The sequence below is a fragment of the Pyxicephalus adspersus genome, chromosome 1 (genome assembly GCF_032062135.1).
Source record: "Pyxicephalus adspersus chromosome 1, UCB_Pads_2.0, whole genome shotgun sequence".
Lineage (NCBI taxonomy): Eukaryota > Metazoa > Chordata > Amphibia > Anura > Pyxicephalidae > Pyxicephalus > Pyxicephalus adspersus.
This window is the reverse complement of record NC_092858.1, coordinates 68,544,370-68,565,293: the sequence shown is the minus strand read 5'-3', so window position 1 is coordinate 68,565,293 and position 20,924 is coordinate 68,544,370. Positions and strand designations below refer to the sequence as shown.

Genomic DNA, 20,924 nt, shown 5'->3' with positions numbered 1-20,924 from the left:
CGGCACTGTGACCTCTGATCCCAATCACACTGACCCCGCTTCTATATATTTCCAACTGTTTTGATGAAATGAAGTAAAGCCTCTGCAGAATAGCACTTTACTGGTGACTTGTTATAGCTGCATTTTTTTCGTGGAGTTATTATTGGTGAATGTGCAGTAGTACGTACCTTTTGTGAGATAAAACAGCATTCTAATATAATGTTGATGCTACCAGCACTTGAGCTATCTTCAGCCCTGAGTGCCTGTGAACCATCAGACAACACCAGCTATGTCAAGTATGGCAAATCTAATAACCTCCTTGTACACAGTGATATGCTACTGCAGATTCCAATTTCATTCTCTGCTTCATCTCCAAAGAAATCTGTGTGCATGGAGACTGAATAAACCTCATTTATATCTTTAAAGCAGAATGCCAGGAAATAAGCTAATGTATCATTAGTTTACACATGTTACTTTGATGTCTTTTATTTGTTTAGGCCTTAGGTTACCTTCCTGCACAATGGATTGCCATCAGCTCCTTATTACGTGACAACCATCTCTTTTATTTATTTATATATATTTATATTTTTGTGGTTTAAAAACCATCAGTACAAATATAACATTGCTCCCCCAGAAAGTTCTTGCACCTGAGTTTGGTATGAAGTACAGAACAAAGTCTTCTACCAATCAACCCTAGCTTAGGGTTGTTACCTGCCAAAGGATTTGTAATTCTGTTTAGCTAGCCTTGTGATTCTGACTCTGTCAGTGAGTACAGTAAGCATCGGCATAGCAAGAACACATCTCTTACCTGCTGATTGGTTTTTAAAAGAACAGCAGCAACCTTGTAATCCTGCTTAATCAAGGTCTCCATCTGTACCTGTGTATTCCATAGAGCCTGATAGCCCTCCTATGCTACCACTTCTTGTTCCTGTGCAGGGCATTGCAACAGGCTGATACTATTATACATTCAGGTATTTGCATGTAAAATACATATACTTATTTTATTTTAGGAATTAATCTGCATTTTTCAATTTGCTTTGAGATTAGTATTAACGATTTTTTCTGCAAAGTGTTATGATTTTTCTTCTCTCTAATTATTCTAAAAATAATCAGATGTATGTCTAACTGGCAAATGTTTTCCAGGAGCCTGATTTCATATTCCAGTGGGTCCAGGCATGCTTGGTGTCACAGCTTTCTTTACTGTACACACACAAGAAAGGCAGAAGCCTTGGCATTTGAGCCCAGTTGTATTATATACTATTCACAATCCACCCTAACATTGACAAATGTTTGAATCTTAGCCCAGGGCTCAGTATTTCCAGCACATCTCAGAAGATGATCTAGATTGGAAATATGTTTAAAAGCACTTAAATAATACATATTTACTTGTATACAATGTAGAAAAATTGCTAAACGCAACATCTGCCCCTTTACTGCTTTGTTAAAGACTTCCGGACAGTTATCAATGAACCAATCTGTAAATGCCATTTGCTGCTGAGCAGCTTCTATATATATATACATATATTATACACACACACATTTATTTAACACTGTGCTATGAGTATTCTATTCAGCCCTGATCATCTTCCACACACTGTGAAATTGTAGATCAGGCTGACAGTGGGAGTGCCTGCATTGACTGCTGAAATGTTAGAAGAAGAGTCAAGGCAAAGGTGATGGATACATAGTTACCATATTTTATCTGCAGTCTTTTTTAAAATTCAGATTGTAGCGACATTATTGTAAACTAAATGACGTGGGAATTACCTACTTAAAAACCCCAATTCTAACAAAAATAATAATCTTACAAAGTCACAATGTACTCAACAATTATAATAATATACAATTTTATTTTGAGATCTGTGGGATACATGGAAAAATATGTGCGAAGTGTGACCTCTAACCCTACATTTAGAAGGGGCTATTTTAGGCTCTGCTATTTATACTTCATTCCACTACATCCTGTGAAAAGGAAAGCTTCTCTCATATGAAAGCCTTTTAACAAATATTTCACCTATTTATTAGGTTTAATGTTGAAAAATACAAGTATAGTTTTCTGTTGTGTTTAATTACCAATTGGGTAATATCCAGAATCAAAAGCATGTGACTGAGGAAAAAACTCCTTATTTAACCTTGGTAATAAATAGTGAATACAGCAGAAATCCATGGTATCCAATCATAATCAAACTTTCATGAAACACTTGCTTTTTTCACTTTTAGTAAAGTGACCTTTAGGTCCTTAACAACCCTTTGCAATTTGTTTTTTTTTTCTGTAGAGTGTGTTGTGCACCACTTTGTATTCTGATTAGATGGATTAAAATGAATGGGCTGCCTAACACACAACCACATCTTAGCATGTGACACAATGGGCCTGATTTATTATAGCTAGCTAATAACTTTGAAGAAATCCGTTCCAGGTTTGCTGGATTGCCCAGTTTCACTGATGAAAGTGTGTTCTCTCCAGCCTTGGAGAGCTTTAATAAATCAGGGCCATTGTGTGTTCCTGTCCATGCTTTAACACCGTGTAGAGGAACAAAACGACATTGCCAGAAAATGCTACCATGTGTTGTGGCAAAGCACATCAGAAAAAAAACAATTTATTCTGTTCCTATGGGGTTGTAAATCCCTGATCGGGGTATCATTGATATAAATATACAAGTTAGGTAGCAGAATTTAAAAGGCTAATATATTTGGGTGCTTTGTGTTGCACCTACTGTTTTTTACTGAAAGTAGCAGATTACAAATATAAAATGCACACCCAAAGCAAATTAGAAGAGAGTTTGTAGTAGAATTAGTAGAAAAGCCCCTTGTGTTCGATGTGTGATATACTGTTCTGCAGAGTGTATGCTACCTTGTATTGCAGGAGAAAGGAGGAATTCAGTTCCCCAACATGCTTGACATGCAGGAACCAGTTCATCTAGTCTTTTTGCTGGGCCGGATATGAAAACTACAAGTGCTGGAGGGAAAACGTTTCCTTATGCTTGGAAATTCACATTCTTTACTCATGTGAACCTGAGCTGGCCTAACAGTGATAACAAATTTGGGACCTTGTCATTACATTTTGATTCTCTTGAAAATGTATCCAATCGGTAGAGACTTCTTGAAGCATCATGGTTTCAACCCTTAAATTGCTTGATTATTAAAAGAACTACATATTTGCATCTGCCTATGTTGGTCTTTAGAATAATTTAGAATGGGGGGAAGGGGGGTAGATATTTATACTTTTCAGGAGTTCGGACCGAATTTGTGTCCGCAGTCATGATTGAGGGTTAGACAGATCATCCAATGTGGGCTTACCGGAGCCAAGTGCATGCTGCAGAGAAAAAGAAAAAAAGAATACCAAAGTTTTGCAGTTAAAAAAAAAAAAAAAGCTGGAAGAAAATGTCATTAGTGGAATGCTTTTAGGGCCAGTGTTGATGGGCCTTTGCTTCAGAACTGCTTTCCCCTCTGTACAACACTTTGAGAATGAAAGAGCAGTTTGAAGCTTGTCCACTCCACCTGCAATATATTTAATTGAGAAAGGGTCTCAAACTGATGTCAAAATCACATTGCATTTACCCATCAATGCCTATCATCACAGGTACCAAAGTGCTTCTGTGCTGCCAAGAAACCTTTTGTGTTCTTCCTTCAATCAAATTCTGCTTTTGTTTCATTTCCAGGACAAAACTGGTATTATTATTCCATTTGTATAGATTTTTTTAATGTAACTATGTTTGTGTTCTTTAGTCTTTGAAAAAAAATCTGCAGAGCTTAGTCCTGTAGGCGTTATTTTACTGAAGATTCCAACTTTCTGTGTGTTTGTCTTTTGATAGGGAGGAACGTAAAGCCACAGAGGAGAATTAAGGTGAAGGTGCCAGGACTGGTCAGGAGATGTGAAAGAACATCATTATGTTGTGCATACACAGAGGAGCTGAACGTTTTTCCCTGCGCCAGACGAGGCAGGACCGTTGATGTATTCCCAGCTGTGCATAAACAGACTCCAATTTTTAGGTTCTTTATTGTTGATGTAGGCACTTCAGAACCAGTGTGATGGTGCAATGAAATGAGGCTCCGACATGGAACTGTGGCCACCGCATTAGTGTTTATCACTTCTTTCCTCAGCCTGTCCTGGTACACGGCCTGGCAAAATGGGAAAGGTAGGTTGTATCTGGCACTAGCCACAATATCTCTTGCAGAACATGTTCCTCTCTAATACTTAATGTTTTTTTTCTCTACAGTATAGGGTTATTAAATTGTATTATTATATAATGCTTTATTTCATACACCATCTGCATGCAGAAGGAAATTGGTAGAGACACACTGCTAATGCTAAAGTGAACCTCTAGTTTTTATAAGGATGAGACGTATTATTGTTATTATTATTACCAGTATTTATAAAGTGCCAACATAATATTCAGCTCTGTGCATTAAGAAGGGGCTACAAATGACAGATAGAAGCAAGCAATGACACAGGAGGAGGAAAGGACCCTGCCAAAGAGAGTTTGTAACAGATCAGTATGTACCTTTGAGCCCTGCATAGTGATGCTGTTGGTGAGTGGTCATCATCAGGATACCTAATGTGACATGGAGTGTAGGGAGCATTTTTACCTAAATTTTAAATGGAGCGTTATTCCCCCTAAACCCCTTTTCCCATTCAGCTGTCAATTGTCCGTCCTTTCAAGCAGCAGAATTCCTATGTGGAACCCCAAATAATTTCCACTGACTGTCATGGGTTACATGGGTAACATTCAATGACATGGAGCAGAGTCTGGTAGACATGTATACTGAATCTTTAGTGGACAAAAAGGCATTGAATGGCATTGAATGCATTTTATGTTAATCAGAATAGTTGACAACCAAACGATTCCATCGTTACAAGATACCAAGATACCTAGAAGTATGTTGCAATAAAGTGTCTAAAGTGTCGATGGTAGACTCTATTTAATTTACTTTTATCTCAAAATAATGGATAATATCAACATATAAGTATGTGTGTGTGTGTGTGTGTGTGTGTGTGTGTGTGTGTGTATATTATATATATATATATATATATATATATATATATATATATATATATATATATATATATATGTATATGTGTGTGTGAAATTATTATTATTGCACAGAACAGTTACTTATAGAGGGTGACATAGAACAGCTAGCACAAAGAACAAAAGAGGTTTTCATACATACAGAATTGGCATAGATATGAGTGTACAGAATGCAGAGCAAGAAGTTCTGCTGCTAATTGTTCATATACTACAATGCATATTTTTGTGAATACAGCAGTGGGATTCATATATACAGAATACATTGCCAGGATGATTTATCTGCAGTACAATGAATAAAATATAATAAACATTAAAACAGCTATAGATATTCAAATTAAACCTGTCACAAACCCAGACAACTTTAATTGATCATTTCACTAAAAGGCAGATGTTACTTTTAGCAAAACCAGATTTAAAAAAAAATAATTGTGGGATGTAGGCTGTTGGAGTTCAATTATAATTTTTTCAGCAAAAATTCCAGCATGGTCTAATCATTTCCTAATGGCCATACAGCCATAACAGAGTCCTACAGTCAGTTCTGTGCCAGCATGTTTTGGAGCGGTCACTCTGCAGAGGTCTGACACACTCTATACTAATTTAGTGCTAGAGTTCCCATATTATCAGGCAGCATAAGCTTTGCTAATTGATTGTAAATACTAAAAAATGTAAATTGGTCTATTTGCTAGTAATAGGAGCTTTACAAGTGAAAGGCCTTTTGTGACTTAAAATTGTTCTGAAAGTAGTGTTGGAGTTGGACCCTTCAAATAACGCTGTCTATACTCCATTGGCAATAAACCTACATACTATAATTTGTTTCATTGTGTGCCTAGCGGTAAAAGCTCTGAACAATCTTAGAAATTATACTGCTCACCATGGTAAAAAATTGTACAAAGGTGTAGACTCAGTTTTGAATAGCAGTTTTTAGTACACTTTTAAAAAGTTAGGTTACCATTGATTCATGGCAACTCTTCTTGGGTTTACATACATTTTACAAGCAGTGGCTGGATTGAGTGTTTTAAACTTGAACATACATGACAGTTCCTCTTTTATTTGGTGTTTTGATTATATAGATTACTTTTATATTGAGCAACTAATGAAAAGTTTACACATTGGCCTAATAGTATTGGATGTAGATTTATTAGAAATGGGAAAAGGTGAAATAGATAAGTAGTGTGACACAACTCTCATAATTTGGTCTGCATACATGTTCATGGTTCCAGTGCTGCTTTCATCCTACCATGCTTAATCAAAATGTATTTTTTTGGTTTGTTTTTTCTTGTTTATACTGTTTTCACAGTATAAAGCTTTAAGTAAAATGTTTTACTGTTAGCTGAGTCATGATTGCTTTTGCAGAATGTGGCATGATATTAAAGCATAAACAAAAAATCACACCTTCAATTCTGCACATTCGTCTATCCGTCTGGTGGTTTCTTCCATGTCGTCCCGGTATCTGTCTTCATCCCGGTCCGCCAACATCTTCTACCCCTTATTCCATGTTCTTCTAACTGCGTCACCCGATCTCGCTGAACAGGCATGAGATTGGGTGATGTAGATTGGGAAAAAACTTGCTGATCCCACTGTGTCTATGTGAGATCGGCAATTTTTTCCCCTATTGATGAAAGGGTTCCTTCTGCGCATACCCAAGACGCTCTTGCATACATAGAAGGAGCAGCCAAGAGCCACCGGGATGCTTTGTGCACCCATTCATTGTTGATCGCCTAGGCGAGCCTGGGATCGGAACACCGTGACTCAGAATGGCCATTGAGTTGCATGGAGAAGAGATCACTTACCCAATCCATCTTACATGCAGTCATCCTGGAAGTGCTCTGCTCCGAGCACATCTTGGTTTATGATAAAAATAAAGTATGTGTGTGTGTGTGTATATGTATGTATGTATGTGTGTGTGTGTGTGTGTGTATGTGTGTGTATATATATATTTAGATATATAATCTCACACACTTATGATGATCTTACATCTAGCAACATGCTTGTGCTTACTGATCAGTGAGTGACAAAGTCCAGAGCTTGCATCCACCTGTGGGCTGTGTGACCCTCCTGAGCTGGCAGTGACGCACGTGGAGAGGGGTTTCACAGCCACTCAAACAACTATTGTTTGAGAGAAACAATGGTGTGTAAGTTGGAGTCTAATTTGTGACTTGTTTTGTGGCCATGAATATGTTTTCAGTCTTTGACCGCCCTGACAAAATAGTTATGGTGGTGGCAGTAATGATAGGTGTACTGGTACAGATCATTATCACTTCTTTCCCATACCTATGGTTGGTACCTTACTGCCGCTCATTACTAAATCTAAAGTGCATCATCATGTAAGGCTGAACACTCTGCAAACCGCTAAATAGACCATCACAATATACATGTGTGAACTGCCTTACCTGCCAAATGATTTGTCATTTTTCTTTGCCAGTCTTTTGATCCAGGCCCTTCTGCCAGACATATTGCTAAGTCCTTGGCTTTTTCTGCTGCCTATCTGTCTGCGGTTCAGTTTTAATGTGTAACTGTTGCTGTCATATTTTTATTAACAATGTAATCCACTCACAATCTGTCATGGATGTTATGGATGATGAGGATGTCTGTGCCAGACATTTTTTAGCTGTGCTGTAAAGAACCATTTATTTCTTTTTGTATGGAAGAACATTTTTAACACATTGGGGAACTCTAGTGTCTTTGTAAGACCCTCTTACATGTATTTTTGCCTGAACTTGGAATTCAGATGGACTGCTAGATGATATAGAGACTTTTTCATGTATGTTTTGTGCAAAAAAATGTTGGGTCCAGGTGATGCCTTCATAGCATAGTATGCTCAACTGTTCAATGTAAACATGCTTACATCAATCATGTGAAAATGTACTATCAAGATACAGTGTAACAGCTTGAGGCAAACTGTACTACATACATAAGTAAAATACTACATGTATAGTAGCTGTTAACCCAGGACTGTGGAGTCAGAAGCAATTCTTGGGTTCCTGGAGTTAGTCTGCAATTTACTCACTATCTCACTATATATATATATATATATATATATATATATATATATATATATATATTTATTTATTATATAATCATTTAACTAGTTAGAATCACACTGCCTGGTTTATGTTGGCAATATGATTTATATTGACAGTGTGTTGACATTGTATTTATGTTAAAAGTGACAACCATGGGAGGCTGATTGGGTAGTACGTCCTCTTCTTGACCTGTAAAACTTTAGTTTTGTGCCTAGGTTGGGTCGAACCAAGGAAATTGTACTCCCTTTCTTGGTGATTAAAAATGGCACTATGCAAATACTGTGCAATACTCTGCCATTTGACGTGCAGCAAATAGAAGAAGGGAGACCAATTGTCTGTTGTAGGGGAATTTTTCATTTTTTATTTTACCCCAAGTTCATCCGTAATTAGTATTCCCAAGGTGCCTTCCCATATGACAAGCTGCAGCCGATCCAAACCTTGTATAAGGTTATTTTTTGGATTCTGGGTTAACACAAACTTCTATAAAAGCCAAACCTTTACATACTTACTTTACATAAATAACACTGCAAATAAATCCATAATCCCCTCTCAAGGCAAAGTACATTTATTGTGTGATTACTCAATAGAATGTATCTGTACACAAACTGCTTTTAGATTGTTTTTGTTCTCTGTGAAGGACTAACATGCTAGGATAATTTTGTTTGAGTCATCAGCAGGAGACCCCTGCTATGGGAAGGCTGTTTGGATATAAATGCCTGTGTCTCATATATTGTCAAAAGCTCTTGTAGTTAAAGCCTTGTATTACGATGGTTTAATAATAGTTTGCAAGGTAACCAGGCCCACAAGTCTACACTGACTTTTATTTAAATGCTTAAAAATGCCCATACAGCTTTTGTAGGAGATTTTAAGATTTTGTAAAGACCTTTTAAACTATGTGACAGAGAAGAATTAGAATAGGGAAAACACCTCCCAAATGCCCCAAAAAGCCTAACTAAAAGCCCATCCATGTCAATGGGGGAGTCGGGAGCTTTATAGGAGTTTTGGGTGTTAACTCTTTCCAAACACTGCAGGTTACATTTTCTTTACAGCCTAGCAAGAAAATGCTCCAGTGTAGACTGGCCCGTTGGAATGAATAGGAATTTCAAATATGGGTGTTATGGATTATATTAATGTGCGCTGCATAAGGCAGCCCTTTCTTTGTAAATGGTCTGCCAATGTATCACAACAGATGGGGGGAAAAAAATGTACATTACCCTTTTTTAGCAACATTGTGCACCACAACAGTACGCACTATTGTAGCCCTGCCAATAGGAATATTGTGTCAGTCTGCTTCTCATACATTTGAATGGGTTGTTCCTGTACTAAATCTCCCATTTAGGTCCATGGGGTATTAGTGCTTGGGAATGACAGTCCAGGTTTTTACTGCCAGGGTATAGAAAGCACCCGGGTGAAGGTGGCATAGTTTACTGTATTGGTGGGGATAGGGAGGGGAAAAACTTTTTACTTTTAATAGTTTAATACTATAATATTTATGGTTTAAATTCGAGTTTGTGTACACATTCTGAAAAATGAAGATGTGCTCACGGTTTACATATAATAAAAGAAGGCAAATTGTAAACGTGACTAGTTAATGTATTCCAACAGCCACTTTGGAGATGTTATACAATTTGACAGCAAATGTTGGCAATCATGTGTGATTTATCTTGGCAGGTTCTTCTAACTTCTGTTGGGTAAGTATATTCATGGTGAACTTGGTTTATAATATTCCATTTTACAAGGCACAAATACTTGCTTGTACATATTCCAATTGTTTTGTTAACCTAATTCTACATGCCACAGAGCCGCTATAAAGCTTATTTTCCTTTTGACATGTGTGCAATTTAATGGTGTTTTTCCAGGCATAAAAATGACCCATGTCCTTTGTGGTTTGATTTAAGGAGCAGTAACTATGGTACGCACAACATGATAGCATGTCAACATGAATTACTCACGTGCCTCCACTGTAGCATTATGTACCTTTCTGTTAACATCCTATTATTTGGATCAGTATTACATTTTTCTTATATTATTTATGAAAAAGGCATTCCTACATTTTTTTTCATCATGCAACTAATATTCTCAATCTTTCATAGCAAAGCTGAGTTTTTATTTCTGCTTCATATATAATAAAGGCATACAGAACAGCCTGAGGTTATGGGTTATATGAAGCTCAGGAACCTTTAAAAAAGCAAATGAGGGTTTGACACTTGGCGTTTGCAGTGATATCAGTCATCATGTCATATAAATAACTTGACTTTGACTTGACTTAAAAGAAAATATCTCCCCACTAAAAGTACTTGGTCAAATCACAATATATAAATGTGTATTGAGAACTAAATTTTACTATTCTACTGATATTAGCTACCCTGTTTCCCCGATGATAAGACACTGTCTTATTTTTTTTTGAAGGCCAAAATATGCTCTAGGGCTTATTTTCAGGGGGATGCCTTATTTACCCATGAAGAAGACTACAGCCATTCATGTTCGGGTGAGTATAATATTTTAATTATTTTTTTTGGGTGGCTTATTTGCGGGGGGGGGGCTTATTTTTCATTTTAACATGAAAAGGGGGGGCTGTCTTATTTGATGGCCCTGCCTTATCATCGGGGAAACACGGTAGTAGTTGTTGGCCACAAACTGTTCTGATTATAGGTAAAATGTTTTTAGAACAAGCCCAGATGAATGTGATCAACTACTGCTAGCTATGTCATGGCCTGGATAAACAAGAACGTTCAGGGAAAACAATATTGCATAATCATTTTCAATGATAAAAATTTACTTTTTTTTGTAACTTTTTCATTTTTACATTTCACAAAAAAAGTCTAGAATAGAAAATTATTCTGTGCAGTAAACTTGGTTTACTAGAGGAATACTGTAATGTGAGAATTCTTAAAGTGTACCTGTCATGAAAAAAACATGATATGCCAATGCTAGTTGCCTGGCTGTCTTTGGCTGCTGTACTTATGTGTCACCAACGTGAAACAAAATTGCAGTTTCTTCAACTTATCCTATATCAGTGATATTAGAAGCATTGATGCTATTGTGTTTCAATGCCAACTACACAGGTAGGATTTTCTGAAAGAGAGATCTGCAATGGCAGCTCACATATTTTTATGATGATTTCTTTTATATGTGGCACATGACACATTAAGGATCTGTGTCGAATGTCTTGGGTCTTATTTTAATGGTGTCCATTTGATATCGGTTATGAATCTAATGAGATCATTTAGATTTCATTGACAAGCACACTTAGAGCTGGTTTTGCAAAACGATAGACTTGTATAGAAATGCAAACTGGCCTCATGCAGACATGTGTCAGACAAAAATGAATTAAGAGGTAGGGAAAGAGAAAAATAAGAATAATAATTTTGGCTGGGGGGGGAGCATATTCCTGTCTGTTTTTCTTCTCTTGCCTAGAAGATAAGTGTCAGAGAAGAGGAAGTAGTGGGAATTGTCTTGATTGAAAACCATTTAAAAGTTAAAAAAAACTCTTCCCAACCCTATCCAAAAGAAGCAAAAAGTTTTAGCTGGAGTTTGAGCTGGGAGTCTGATTCACATTTTTTCCTTTTTCTCTGCAGGAACAAACCTCTTTTGTGTTGGCCTTAAGCTAGTAAAATATTGTTTCTTCAGAAAAATAATAATGTGTGGTAGACTCCTTTTTAATGTAGTTTTCAAGGATGTTCTGTTGATAAACTAATTCTAATAAATACATTCTAATTGTATTACTTGACAAGTAGCAGTTTGAATACACTTCTGTTATGACATTTCTGTCTTATTTTTAAACTGCTTATCGGAACTTTTTTCCCTTTCGCCCCCCTGTTTTCATGTGTAGGAGGAAGCAGAATGGCTGCCTTTATTTCAGCTGCTGTTTAACTAGTCCAGCTGTGGGATGTGTGTGTGTGAGACTCTGTACAGCAGCTCAGCTAATCTTACTGCATCCTACTGTAAACACTTTTCTCTCTAAAAGTGTGTCTTCTCATACTGGAAACGCAAACATTGCAGAATTTCAAATGAAGTCGTCTATTGACGTAAGCTGAATAAAAGGTTCCTTTCAGGCCTATGTTTTTATAAGGAAAACTAGTTCTTGACAAAAATGATATGTTCCACAGGCACAGCCTTCTTATATGACTAACCCTTTGCTTCGACATTTTGCTAGTGAAATAAGAAGCACATTTGTCTTATTACCAGGAGTAGATTTTAGGACCCCCTTTTTTTTTCTTCTTCTAGTGGAACAACCTAAAGTATGTGAAGATTTTGCGGGCACAGGCCCATGCCAAGATGTCTGGCCAGTTACTCAGGTTTGGCTAAATATTTATGACCTTCTCATGGAAAATGGACACATTCTTTTCTAATTATATTAAAGCAGTTGTCTGCAGAAACTCTGTTCCTAGAAAGCAAGCTAACATTTTTTTTTTTTTTTAAAGCTGAAAGGAGGAACCTGTGTTCATTGGTCCATATGGCTTCCCTCCTGGCACTAACAAATGCCACAACTTTGAGTAATATTGGCACTGGTACATAAACGTGGAATGTCAGAGGTGACAGGAGGCAGCCAAGTGTACGATAAAATAGAATACAACGTGGTTTAGACCCTGTCAAGTTGGTTTCTGTTTTTTCTTCCATTGGGGCAAACTGTTTTTTTACTTTCTTTCCTAGAAACGAAGTAGGAAGAAAACTGCCAAAAGTAATAACTAGGAACAAGTTTACCTGTCAAAAACTTTTTTCCTTTATTTTGGGTCCCATGAAAGCTCAAACATATTCATTTTTCATAATTCTCTAACCTAAGACAATAATCACCAGGACTAATAGGATAAATCTCCAAATCTTGGATACAGAAAGCAATAAAAAGATTGCTCAATTTCCAAATCTGTCCACAGTAAATAAAAAATTTAAAAAATGTTAACATACACCTTTAACCTAAACTTGGGAGAAGAATATTCTAGTTGAAATGTTTGGCATGTAGAAATTGTCTTTGTCTCACTTTTGCTCTGCCTCTAACATCTGCTCCTAAAAAAAACCCCCAAAGACTGTCAATGACAGTATCTGATTTTAATGACAATAGATCTGTTTGGGCAGGGTATAAAATCTCCTTGGATTGCTACTACTCTTTAGCATAATGATGAGTGCTATAGTACCCACTTCTATTCTCCTTCCCTCTCGTTTCTTTGATGACAGAAATGTGTTTTAGAGATGACTTGGTAGCAGGTTTAGATCTTAAAGCACATGGAAAGTTAGTTGCCCCGAGAGTGTTCTGATGTACCCATACTCTAATAGCCCATGATCATCCCTTACTTTGCCAGCCTATTCAGGCTTTTTGCTCCCTGGACAAGTTATGTAAGTGAATGGGGACTGTGCTTTATAATTGATGTGCTCTGTAAGAATTTGTATTAATTTAAGTAAGGAATCCAAAGCTTTTTTTTTTACCAGTCAGGGCGGGTGACCTCTGGGATCACTGCAGCAATGTACATGGAACATCTCCGTCTGACAGCCATGTGTATAAAGCTCAATTGTAATGCTATGCTTTGCTTACACAGAGCTTGGAAACTGCATTACAATTTACATTATTACAAAGAGGAAATTAGCGTAAATATTTAATGAACACTGAAATCTCCAGTAACTTTTTTTTTTTTAATATTTGAAAGAGAACACCACTACATATTTGTTTTATACATATTACGTAAACCAGCAGATTTATAGCAGGTAGTTTATTTAGCCTTTTTTTGGTAATACTGTATTGTGCTTTATTGTGTAAAGGAGTGTTGAAGAGAGAGGTTTCTGGTCTAGATCTACATTTTCTCAGTTGGCTTCAGTGCCATTCAGAATGAGTGTACTCTTATCCATAGGTATGTATTAGTATGATAGGCAGCCACATACCAAGAGGATTTTCATTGCGTAGGTAAACCGTTTCCTCTAGGTCATTTTAAATGCAACATTTCCTGTTTAACTGGATTGCATCCAAGTTACCCCTAATTAAACAAAATCCAGACAGAGGAGTCTGCATTGATACTGAAGCTGCAGTCTACAGTTAATGCCGCTTTGCATATTTTATTCATTAATCACTAATGTGTCTGATCATGAAGATCCTCAGTGCAATGGTCCATTTTGTTTGAATCTGCTTACTGCATGTATAATCTAAACCACAAAGACAAAAGCTTAAAGTCTGCTAATCTCAATCATATCACATAATAGAGTGAATTACCCAAATGCCGACAGCCTGACAAGAATAGCACTTGACACCATGAACTGTAAAATGATTAACACATACGGGATTAAAACACGTGTGTTGTTTTGTTTTGTAAATGAAATGATATTTTCTAGAACCACAGATACATTTTCTTTTACGTTATTACTAAGTGTGATTTTACTATCATACAATGTGGCTTAATTAATAAATTAGAGAAATCATAGGGAAGAATGTGTCTTGCAAAAGTGTCCCCATTTAGTAATCTGTCCTCTCACTAACTCAACCATCTGTCCACCTAAATACTTGTGTTAGGTGGACTGATTCATTCACTGGTTTTCAATACAAGGGGACTGTGAGAGTAAGAACAGATCCCCTCACCTGTCCTGTAAAAGGGATGTGTATGTGTGTATAGGGTGTGTTTATGTTTGTGGGTATAAATACATATTTAATTTTAAGTAATCTGTGGTTGGTAAAATAACCTCCGCAAGCACATCTCAGAGTCGACAGATCTTAAAATCTGAGTCACAGGATCATTCTGTAAGATCCTGTATATCATCATGTAACAATGATCTACATAGCACTGCTTGTATCATTTTGGTTGGATATACCTTCTAAAGGTTGACAGTCAAAAATTTGGCAACCTCTGGAGCTGGGAAATGCTGGATTTTTGAAAATTCCGGATTTTTTAAAAGGTATACTTATCTTCACACACAGGCCAGCCTACCTCTCGCAGCACCCGCGGACATCTGGCACAGTTCAAGGGAGCAGGCAGCAGTGACGTCTCCGCGTGTATTTAGTTTAGCAAGCAAGACCTAACAGCTGTTTCTGCAAAACAGTGCCATGAAAACATTAGTGGCCAAACAATGTACCTGTATTGAAAATGTGATCCGAAATTCCTGCCGGTAAACTGAAGGACCCAGATTATGGATGGCCGGATTTTCGATTTGTCAACCTGTATAATTAAATTTAAAAAAACCTTTCCTTAGTGTAAAATTATCTACTTACTAGACCAGGGCTCCAGTTTCTATAAAAAATAACTATATAATGGTAAAAATTAAGATTATATATTCAACATTAACCCTGTCTTTCACATTGCTGTGCATGACACCACTATCATTCCAGCAAGATTCAAGGGAAATGTAGAAGCTGCCCAAATCAGTCAAAAAGGCACCTTGCCCAATGCAAGAGTCTTTTCACAGGATTTATCTGCTTTGTATTCTCCAGGTGGGAGAACATGGAGGGATCATGATATCGTCCTCACCTGCCGAGCATAGTCACCAGCACACTCAAATGCTCAGATAAAGGGGAACAATAATTGATTACATGAAATAATGCTGCCTGATGAAGGGGGTGATGTGAGCATCCGATCAGTGCTTTTTTCTGTGTGACTAGTAAGTGGTTCTCTTTAATACACAAATGATTTTTTTTTTATTTTCACAGAGAAATTGATTGCCTATCAACGGGAATTTCATGCTTTAAAGGAGCGCCTGCGCATTGCTGAACATCGAGCCCTACAGCGCTCATCTGAGCTACATGCAATACTGGAGCAGTTCCGGAAAGCCGTATCTGAGGCAAATGGGAGCAGAGATGCATTGAGTCACTTCTCAGGTAAAATTTTTAAAAAATTGTGTTAACAATGCTACGGTGACCCCATATGACCCCTGGGACAAAACAATTGTCTATGAGTTCTGTGGAACTGCTGTAGGCTCTTGATCTGTGTAAGGTGCGTGTGTAAGGTGCCCTAAGAAAAGCCATGGTGATCTTACTTAGGACTAAAGCTGCGTACACACGGCAAATTTTTCTCGCCCGATAATCGGTATCGGCCAATTATCGGGCAAAAATCTGCCGTGTGTACAGTCGGTCGTCGTCCATCGTCCGACGACCGTCCTGGCGGATCCATGGACGACGACCGATCCTAATGAAAGGGAAGGGGAGAGCGCGCAGCAGGGTGCCGCTCCGTCGCTCTCCCCCTCCCCTCTCCATAGAGCATGAACGGTGCTGTATGTACAGCATCGTTCATGCATCGTGCAGTCTTTTCTCGTTGGAAAGGATCGTGAAAGATCCTTTCCAACGAGAAAAATTGCAGGTGTGTACGCAGCTTAAGACCATTCACAAACAAATACTTTAACTATTATTGTTTGTAGTTAGGCTGTTATGTATTGTAGTGTGCTCACATTACACAGACCATACATAAAGAACACTTGCATCTTGAGCCCTCCTGTTGACATCTGTCACTGTGAAGAAATAATCCTGCACTGTACCTAATGAACCTGTCTCAATCCCTGCTCCTAATTGCTAGTGTGCTGAATTGGAATTGGTAATTGGTGTGATTGTTTTCCAACACTGGTCTTTATAAACACCATTTACCTCTGTTTCGAAACTCATGGTGCTAGCAATGTTTTTGGACTTTCAGGAAACCAGAGCACATCAAGCACATGAAATCTCTTACATAAATTGAGACTTCAGTTTAGCCATTCTCAACCAAGATTTCCCCGGGGATTGCTAGGGGTTCCTTGAGCTGTGGCTAATTGTCTTCCAATTGATAGTGCCTGCATAGGTCTGAAACTAACTCCATTTGACAGAGCCAGCAGCATGACATAAGATTAGCTTTCTGTAAGCATGGTATTCCGACCACCACTGTAATTAGGACATCTTTCTTACTACCAATGTAAGGTACATTCCTCCCCTTGACCCCTGATAAAATCGCAGTATGCCAAAACACCTGTAATAAATCTAGTATTTTCATTAACAGCCATATTAAAGTGCACTTAATTCTTATTTTTTTCTTATTACTTTTATTGGAAATGCAATATTTGTTGGAGATCATTTTTTCAATAATGTATTTATTTTCAAATCATGTGGTGCTGGATTGGGTTGCCTAAATATTTATGTTTGGAGTCAATTTGCTGTAAATTGTAATTGGAAAAGTAGTTAGGGATTCCTATATCCAGCAGAAATAGGATATATTTTGTCCATTTGACTTTGAAACCTGAATACACGTCAAAATCTTGAATAATACATTAGGTGCTTCCATGGGATTGCAAGGGATAAACCAGATAAATTTGCACGCTATCTTCAAATGTTAACACTTTTCTGTTGTGTTAAAGTTGTCCATAGGATGGTGACTGGGTCTATGGATAGACTCTGCTTTGTTGATAAACATATTAACCCTCGCATATAGCTGTAGTTTTAAGTATTTCAAGAATCTCAAATTCTGAAGGGTTGTTAAAATGAAAGCCAAAATTGTTTTTAATGCAAGCATTATTATGGGTTTATTTAATTCCGTGAAAAGCAACATGTAATTATAGCTTTAAAGGATATAAACCATGTTTTATCACTACTTGGCAAGATCTTATTATCTTGAATAACAAAGAAAGAAGGCAAATTCTTCTACAAGAGGTTCTTGTACGCACTCAGCTTTATACCCTAAGGGAGCATGCACTACACCCCATCTGTTCTCTTTCCATATGATGCACCCCTATCTCTGTCATGCTGTTTTCCCATGCACATTTTCTATTGTCAATGGCAGGACCACCAGTGTTTAAGACCCCTCCCCCCACACACAGACTTTTCAGTCCTGTTTCCTCCCACTCCCTGAAAGTATTTTTAACATTTGAAGCATACATAATATATTATTGAGTTCTGCCAATTTTCCCCATCTTCTGTACTACCTAGCATAGTTCTGATGTGTCACAACAATATTATGCATTAACTTATTCCTACACTATCGTATACTTTGACACCAGACAAGCAGTATTCAAAGGTAAACCACTGAACTCATAAGCACTCATTATTTTCATGTACTTATCTGCAAGAAACCACTAACAAGTGCTCAGAATTACAGAGCAGTGCCTGTGATTAACAAATGTGGCTACAGGCGTGTAGATATAAAAGTAGAAAATCCAAAACTATTTTTTCATTTTCTTTTAATTAATGGCAGATATTGATAAGATCTAAAGGTAAATTGAATTGGCTTGGTATATCTAAAAACTATTAGAGAGAAAAATACAAGTATACAAAATATCTATTAGAGATAGCCATCTCTCACTCTTATATAGCTAAACATTACGTTCTAACATGCGGTGCTTTCTATATTCCTATCAGAGTTTTACATTTTTTCTGTCTGGTAGAGCGGGAGAGTAAAGAAAATTGGGCTGCTATGTGCCTGCAGACTCTGCAGAGTTATACTGGCTAGAGACTGAATATCTGCAGATGTCATGTTATATACAGGCCACTGATTTTGTTGTGACAAACATGACAGCATTCCTGTAAACATACATTGTTCAATGCATTCCCTAAAACCTCTTTTATATTCTGTATATTGCTACAATTAGTTGGGGAGGCATACTCTGAAAACTGCATAGTAGAGAGTGAAATATTACAGGTATAATATTCTGGCACTTTGGATGCTCTCTTCCCGTCCCCATAAGGATGTAGAAATCTCCCACTGGGGACTGATACAAACCTCACTGATGTTCAAACTCTTCTTTATTCTGTATGGAAAGGTCTATACAAATGTTTGCTTACAAACAAACCAAAATCCACCAAAGGTGGTAAGGAACTTTAAATTTGGTATTGAAAATAGTAATTTATATAAATTGTGTAAAATATATAAAATTGTGCAGTTACATCATCAGTAAAACATGAGGAACTCTTTCATTAAATTCTCAACACGTTTCACAGGCAAACGGCCACTTGCTCAGGAGAAATCAAGTCATTGATTGACTATTGCGTGGTATATCAGACCTGGTCTGATGAACTGACCCAGAAGTTTGTTTATAGCTAAATTATCTATCTATCTATCTATTTCCAGAGATTTCCTTAAAAACATTATCAATTCATACATTCAATATATAACACATGGTATAGTCATTGTATTATATTAAAATATTTTTTCTCGTTGCAGATGAAGCTCAGAAACTGTTCAAAGATTTAACTAATAGAAAATCACTACAAGTGCCAAATATTTACTACCATATGCCTCATTTATTAAACCATGAGGGAAGCCTTCAGCCTGCTGTGCAGGTTGGCCTTGGAAGAACAGGAGGTAGGTAATTCCAAAAGAAATGTACAACCCATTGCTATCCATCTGTAAGTAACAAGCCTGTCATAGCAATTGGGAGAATGATAGATTGAATCTTGTTATATTAAAATCTGTTGTTTCACTTTTTATAGTTTCATAGTCCTTTAAAAAGGATTTCCCACTTTTGGAAACCCCTGATAGTATATAGTTCTGAACAATGGGTCTAGAAATGATTGCCTTCTAGTTAGGTCACTGCCACTGAAGTGGTTCACATGTGCTTATGGCTGGTGTCCATTTAAGCATTCTTCACAATATGGGAACTACCCAAAACTCGATATTACTGTATTTGTATTGATGCATTTGCCATATCAAGCTATCATCACAATATTCAGTTTTCAGATCTGTAAGAATTGGAACATATTAAAGGCCCATAGCTAAAATAGCGCATTTTTTTCATGCTCTTGACTATCTGGGCTTTACATTTTTAAACCAGTTTTATAACCATCTATACTTTGTAGGTAGTAAGGGGAGTTCTGCAATCACATTGCAAAGAATAATCGGTCATGTTCAAGAAAAAGGGGGAAAAAAACAGTTTTACTTGCATATGATCGCATGGTTGGATTGGATGATTAAAGTATGTACAACGTAATCTCTTTCATAAAGCTAAATAAAATTTCCCTATTAAAGCTGACATGTTCAATGCGTTTAAAAGTAAGCTCTTGGCACCATACGACTTTTCTATGTAAAGGAAACCCATTTTTTTGACAACTGTATGTGCATTCCTCCCATTCGTGAGATGGGGGTTATGTGTCCTCTAAAGATGGAATAATAAACTAATTTCTTTAGACTCTTATAACAAGTGGTGAATGCTCTTTTCTCAGTTTAAGGAAAACCAAGGTGTTTAGCCAGCCTGGTGGTTGGACAGTGGAAGATTAATAGGAGCCTGTTGAGCTCTTCACTCTAATGTCTTCTGCTCCCATTGTTTTCCTTGTCAGGACATTTGGATGGAGCACAACTGATTGCCCCCTTGTCCTGCCCTTCTCTCTCCCATTGTAATTACTGCTGTTCAAGGGGGGTACAAAGCTGATATCCACTAAACACCAGCTGTTTATAAATCCTATTTATTGATTGATGAATGAACGTAAAGCTGCATTTAGGGCCCAAAGTCCCTCTTTAACATCTGCTTTGTTTTTCTTGTAGTGTCAATAGTAATGGGCATCCCTACTGTAAAAAGGGAAGTTAAGTCTTACTTGACTGAGACGCTACATTCCCTGATTGATAAATTGTCTCCAGAGGAAAAACTTGACTGTGTTATAATAGTCTTCATTGGAGAGGTAAGAACTTATTTAATATCTAACAGATACTAAAGTATGTAAAAATGCATATGACATTACTTAACCCAGCTGTAGAATACTCTGAAATCATGTAGAAATGGTTGCAATCATGATCATTGGGTACATTGCAGCCCTTGTAGCATTAGAATAGAAATGTTTAAAGTGTTTGTAAAGTGTTTGATTTAAATATTTGTTTCATCATCCTTTGATACATTCAAAAGCAGCTAGTCACCGGCGGCCTCATTACAGCCCTCCAGAAATGGCCATATAGCATGTATTATTATTATTAATAATAATAATAATAATAATAATAATATTAATAAATAGGAATTATATAGAGCCAACATATTACAC

At 37.1% G+C, this 20,924-nt stretch overlaps 1 protein-coding gene across 7 annotated transcripts in view; it reads left to right on the top strand.

Annotated features, from left to right (window-relative positions):
- MGAT4A (alpha-1,3-mannosyl-glycoprotein 4-beta-N-acetylglucosaminyltransferase A) overlaps window positions 1–20,924 on the top strand; it is a 49,917-nt gene that overhangs the window by 11,465 nt on the left and 17,528 nt on the right. For 6 of the 7 annotated variants that reach the window (XM_072413206.1, XM_072413199.1, XM_072413191.1 and 3 more), the window contains 4 exons: window positions 3,792–4,115; window positions 15,654–15,821; window positions 19,120–19,260; window positions 20,437–20,570. In XM_072413206.1, coding sequence (XP_072269307.1) covers window positions 4,022–4,115; window positions 15,654–15,821; window positions 19,120–19,260; window positions 20,437–20,570 — 537 coding nt within the window. In that variant the 5' untranslated portion in view covers window positions 3,792–4,021. Of the gene's footprint in view, window positions 1–3,628; window positions 3,649–3,791; window positions 4,116–15,653; window positions 15,822–19,119; window positions 19,261–20,436; window positions 20,571–20,924 lie in introns of those variants that run through there. The other variant, XM_072413176.1, reaches the window with a different exon arrangement.